This window comes from Citrus clementina, unplaced genomic scaffold (assembly GCF_000493195.1).
Source record: "Citrus clementina cultivar Clemenules unplaced genomic scaffold, Citrus_clementina_v1.0 scaffold_5, whole genome shotgun sequence".
Lineage (NCBI taxonomy): Eukaryota > Viridiplantae > Streptophyta > Magnoliopsida > Sapindales > Rutaceae > Citrus > Citrus x clementina.
Genome location: NW_006262201.1, coordinates 19,239,979 through 19,245,665, shown reverse-complemented (window position 1 = coordinate 19,245,665; position 5,687 = coordinate 19,239,979). Strand labels below are relative to the sequence as shown.

Sequence of the window (5,687 nt, the reverse complement as noted above, 5' to 3'; positions counted from 1 at the left end):
ATTACTTCTCTACTCCAAGTCGAAAACGTGTTTTTTTTTTTAAAATTCTTTCACTGATGCTTGATCCAACCATGTCCAGTTCCTCAAGCAGACACGCACAAGCATGTGAAGCTTGCTAAATTATTGATGGTGGTGGGGTCTTTTTTCGTTTTCACTTTAGTGTAATCAACTGAAGCCTGCTATTGGTTGATGGACTGTCTTTGTTTTCACTTTAGAGTGATTTCAATTTTGTCTATTTTTTTGAAAACATTTTAATCGCGTTTACTTTTACTAAGCTTTTTCGTTTTGCTTGACCCGACATCTGCCTTTCTGGAATCTGGTACAGTGAGTGATATCATTGCGGAATTGCCAAATTATGAGTAAGAAAGGTGGTGGCCTCTGTTTCTCTTTTCACTTTTATTATTGGAAAGGGATTTCTAAGCTTGCTAGACAAATCCTTTACAATCACAAACTCATTCTGCTTATCCATTTTCTCTCCTGTTTAATTTTCTCATTTTGCTTTTCACAACTCATAATTCTGTTTCTTTCTTTCTTTGCCCAAAAAACAAAAATGTCAATCATCGGAGAGGCAATTCTAAAGGCGTGCATAGAGTTGCTTGTCGATAAGTTGACTTCAAAAGGGCTTCAGTTCTTTGCACATCAGGAGCAGATCCAGGCTGATCTAGTGAAGTGGAAGAGGATGTTGGTGAAGATTAAGGCGGTGCTTGATGATGCTGAGGAGAAGCAGAGAACTGATCAGTCTGTCAAGATATGGCTTGGCGACCTTCACAATTTGGCTTTTGATGTTGAAGACTTATTGGATGAGTTTCAAACTGAGGCTTTCCGGAGGAAGCTGCTTCTTGGAGAACCAGCTGCTGCTGCTGCTCATGATCACGATCAAACCAGTAGCAGTCGTAGAAGCACCACAAGTAAGTTTCGGAAGCTCATTCCTACTTGCTGCACTACTTTTACTCTAGAATCGATTAAGTTCGAATACGTCATGATATCCAAAATAAAAGAGATCAACGACAGATTTCAAGAAATTGTGACACAGAAAGACTTGCTGGATTTGAAAGAAAGTTCGGCTGGGGGGTCCAAAAAAGCAATGCAAAGGCTACCCACAACCTCATTGGTGAATGAAGCCAAAGTATATGGCAGAGAAACTGAAAAGAAGGAAATTGTTGAATTGTTGTTGAGGGATGATTTAAGAAATGATGGTGGATTCTCTGTTATTCCTATTATAGGTATGGGCGGGCTGGGAAAAACCACTCTTGCTCAGCTTGTCTATAATGATCATCGAGTGCAAGATCATTTTGATCTCAAGGCATGGACGTGTGTCTCTAATGATTTTGATGTTATCAGGCTAACAAAAACAATTCTAAGATCCATTACTAAGCAGACTATTGATGACAGTGATTTAAATTTGCTTCAAGAGGAGCTAAACAAGCAGTTCTCTCGAAAGAAATTTTTGCTTGTTTTAGATGACGTTTGGAATGAGAATTACAATGACTGGGTTGACATGAGCCGTCCACTTGAAGCTGGCGCACCAGGAAGTAAGATTATTATTACAACCCGTAATCAAGAGGTTGTAGCAATCATGGGGACTGCTCCAGCTTATCAATTGAAAAGGTTGTCAACTGATGATTGTTTGTCCGTATTCACTCAACATTCATTGGGTTCAAGAGATTTCAGTTCAAATAAGTCATTATAGGAAATTGGCAAGAAGATAGTAATCACATGCAACGGCTTGCCCTTGGCAGCAAAAACACTTGGAAGACTTTTTACGTGGTAAGCATGGCCCAAGCGACTGGGAAGACGTGCTTAGTAGCAACATATGGGATTTACCAGAAGATAGATGCGGTATTCTACCAGCCCTTAGAGTGAGCTATTATTATCTTTCTCCACCTTTGAAACAATGTTTTGCATATTGCTCATTGTTACCAAAGGATTATGAATTTGAAAAGGAGGAGATAATTTTTTTATGGATTGCTGAGGGTTTCTTGGATCACGAAGATAGTGACGAGAAAAAGGAAGATTTAGGCCACCAGTTCTTTCAGGAGCTATGTTCAAGGTCGTTTTTCGAAAAATCAAGCAATGATACATCAAAATTTGCGATGCACGACCTTGTTAACGACCTTGCTCGATGGGCTGCGGGGGAAATATACTTCATAATGGAGGGTACGTCGGAGGTTAACAAGCAACAAAGGATTTCCAGAAATCTTCGTCATCTATCATACATTCGTGGAGAATATGATGGTGTTAAGAGGTTTGCGGGCTTCTATGATATCAAATATTTGCGAACCTTTTTGTCAATAATGTTGTCAAACAATTCTCGTGGATACTTGGCTTGTAGCATTCTTCATCAATTGCTTAAACTACAGCAGTTGAGGGTTTTCTCCTTGTGTGGATATTACATTTATGAGCTACCAAATTCAATTGGTGATTTGAGGTATTTACGGTACCTTAACCTATCCAGAACTAATATTAGAAATTTGCCTGAATCAATCACCAAGCTTTACAATTTGCATACACTTCTATTGGAAGACTGTGATCGACTAAAGACATTGTGTGCAGACATTGGAAATCTCATCAAATTGCATCATCTCAAAAATTCAAATACAATTTCATTACAGGAAATGCCACTACGATTTGGTAAGTTGACTTGTCTCCAAACGTTGTGTAATTTTGTTGTTGGAAACGACAGGGGTTCTAGGTTACAGGAGCTGAAATTCTTGATGCATCTTCGTGGGACACTTGACATTTCAAACTTAGAGAATGTAAAACACGTGGGTGATGCCAAGGAGGCTCACTTGTCTGGAAAGAAGAATCTTAAAGTGTTATTGCTTCGATGGGCACGTAACAGTTTTGACTCTAGAGTGCCAGAAACTGAAACACGTGTGCTTGACATGCTGAAACCTCATCAAAATCTCGAAGAATTTTGTATCAATGGCTATAGAGGTACAAAATTTCCAATTTGGTTAGGCGATTCTTCTTTGTCAAAGTTGGTGACCCTAAAATTTCAATATTGTGGCATGTGTACTTCCTTGCCGTCAGTGGGGCAATTACGCTCTCTAAAGCATCTTGAAGTACGTGGAATGAGTGGAGTAAAAAGATTGAGTTTAGAGTTCTATGGGAATGATTCTCCAATTCCTTTTCCATGCTTGGAGACTCTTCATTTTGAAGATATGAAAGAATGGGAAGAATGGATTCCTCGTGGATCCAGTCAAGAAATTGAAGGGTTTCCTAAGTTGAGAGAGCTTCATATTTCAAGATGTTCTAAACTGCGAGGTACATTGCCAGAACGCCTTCCTGCATTGGAGATGTTTGTCATTCAAAGCTGTGAAGAATTGGTAGTTTCAGTTATGAGTCTTCCAGCTCTTTGCAAATTCAAAATTGATGGATGTAAAAAGGTTGTGTGGAGAAGTACAACTAAACATCTTGGATCGCAAAATTTAGTGGTTTGTGGAGATACATCAAATCAAGTGTTTCTCGCAGGGCCATTGAAGCCACAACTACCAAAATTAGAAGAATTGGAGATAAATAATATGGAAGAGCAAACATATATATGGAAGAGTCGTTACGGATTATTGCAAGACATAAGCTTTCTCAGAATACTGCACATTGGAGGGTGTCCCAATCTTCAATCCTTGGTAGCGGAGGAAGAACAAGAACAACAGCAGCTCTGTGATTTGTCATGCAAACTTGAATATCTAGGATTGAGTTATTGCCAAGGCCTTGTGACGCTGCCACAATCACTGCTCAGCCTTAGTTCCTTGAGAGAGATATACATCAGAAGCTGCAGTTCCCTTGTTTCCTTTCCTGAGGTTGCTCTGCCTTCCAAGTTGAGGTTAATAACAATTTGGGATTGTGAAGCACTGAAATCATTACCTGAGGCATGGATGTGTGAAACCAATTCATCTCTCGAGATATTGAATATCGCTGGTTGCAGTTCGTTGACATATATTGCCGGTGTCCAGTTACCGCCGAGCCTTAAGCTACTGTTGATCTTCGATTGCGATAGTATAAGAACTTTGACAGTGGAAGAGGGCATCCAGAGCAGCAGCAGCAGGTACACTTCATCTCCTCTTGAGCACTTAGTAATTGGCCGATGTCCATCTCTTACATGTTTATTTTCAAAAAATGGGTTACCTGCCACCCTTGAGTCCCTTGAAGTTGGCAATCTGCCTCAGTCTCTTAAGTTCCTTGATGTCTGGGAGTGTCCAAAGCTGGAGTCCATAGCAGAAAGGTTGAACAACAACACATCTCTCGAAGTGATTGACATTGGGAATTGTGAAAATCTGAAAATTTTACCGAGCGGTTTACATAATCTCTGCCAGCTTCAACGGATTAGCATATGGTGTTGTGGAAATCTAGTGTCCTTTTCCGAAGGAGGATTGCCATGTGCGAAGCTGACTAGGCTGGAGATATCTGAGTGTGAGAGACTAGAGACCTTACCCAGGGGATTGCGCAATCTGACCTGTCTTCAACATTTAACAATAGGAGATATCCTAAGCCCTGAGCGTGATCCTGAAGATGAAGATCGCCTTCCTACCAACCTTCATTCACTTAATATTGATAATATGAAGAGTTGGAAGTCATTCGTTGAGTGGGGCCAGGGAGGAGGGGGATTGAACAGATTCTCCTCTCTGCAGCAACTTAGAATCAGAGGACGTGATCAGGATGTAGTGTCATTTCCACCGGAGGAGGACATAGGACTAGGATTGGGAACCACGCTTCCTCTTCCTGCCACTCTAACATATCTGGTGATTGCTGATTTACCAAATCTGGAACGCCTGTCTTCTTCAATTTTTGATCATCAAAACCTCACTAAATTGAAACTCTGTAATTGCCCCAAGCTCAAATACTTTCCAGAGAAGGGCCTGCCTGCCTCTCTTTTGCGATTAGAGATCTCGGGATGTCCCTTGATCGAAGAAAGGTACGTAAAGGATGGAGGGCAGTATCGGCACTTGCTAACCTATATACCTTGCATCATAATAAATGGTAGACCAGTGGATTTGGATTTGAAACAGAGGAGGATAGAGTACTGAACTGTATAATTTAATTAATTATTATTACTGCATGGGTTTGTAAATTTCTTTTAAAACAGAGGACAATAAATGGTACATATTGGGGTGGGTGTAATATGTGACGGCCTCTATGTAATTCTTGATGTTATTATTGTTGATGTTGTATCTTGGTATTGTCTTGATGGCTTGGCAGACTTTGGGCAGCTGAGTTCCAAAAGATGTGCGCCTTTGTTGACCTGGTGTTCTACTTATATACAAGTATGTGGCTAGAGTCTAGTTGACAATTTTCTTTAATCTGTTGAACAGAACAGATTTTCCGAAATGAATTTCAAAATTAAAAATCGATATGAGTTTGTGCTCTATCATGCATTTTCTATGTACTTTTAATTGTTTGAGCTCATAATCTAAGACATCAAAACGTAGATTCTGTTCTAGCTACTGTTCTTCACTTTAAATTTGGGATTGATTTTTAGCTTTAAGGCCTATGACATCCCAATACATACACATGACCAAAATACCTAGTGGCCAACAGTACATAATGGATGGCCATCTAATTCCCCACGACTTACAGTAAAATTAAATAAGAAACTATAATAACATCAATTCCGCGTTTTAATTTCAAGTGATTTAATTTTGTATATTTAATTAAGTAAAATTGGAACTTTCATTGCAGTTAGACAC

At 39.7% G+C, this 5,687-nt stretch overlaps 1 protein-coding gene and 1 pseudogene across 1 annotated transcript; both read left to right on the top strand.

Annotated features, from left to right (window-relative positions):
* The first annotated feature begins 533 nt into the window (after positions 1-533).
* LOC112098394 lies at positions 534-1,808 on the top strand (annotated as a pseudogene).
* Positions 1,774-5,287, top strand: LOC112098010 (putative disease resistance protein RGA3). The gene is made up of 3 exons (XM_024183605.1): positions 1,774-1,839; positions 1,926-4,915; positions 5,200-5,287. Exons 1-3 carry the CDS (start codon positions 1,774-1,776, stop codon positions 5,285-5,287), a joined length of 3,144 nt encoding a protein of 1,047 aa, XP_024039373.1.
* Positions 5,288-5,687: the final 400 nt, after the last annotated feature.

Excerpts from the sequence above, each read along its gene's own strand:
- LOC112098010 (XM_024183605.1), top strand. The coding sequence starts at position 1,774 with ATGGCCCAAGCGACTGGGAAGACGTGCTTAGTAGCAACATATGGGATT. Across the intron at positions 1,840-1,925 it reads TTTACCAGAAGATAGATGCG|GATTATGAATTTGAAAAGGA; the intron begins GTATTCTACCAG and ends TTGTTACCAAAG. Across the intron at positions 4,916-5,199 it reads TGTCCCTTGATCGAAGAAAG|ACTTTGGGCAGCTGAGTTCC; the intron begins GTACGTAAAGGA and ends ATGGCTTGGCAG.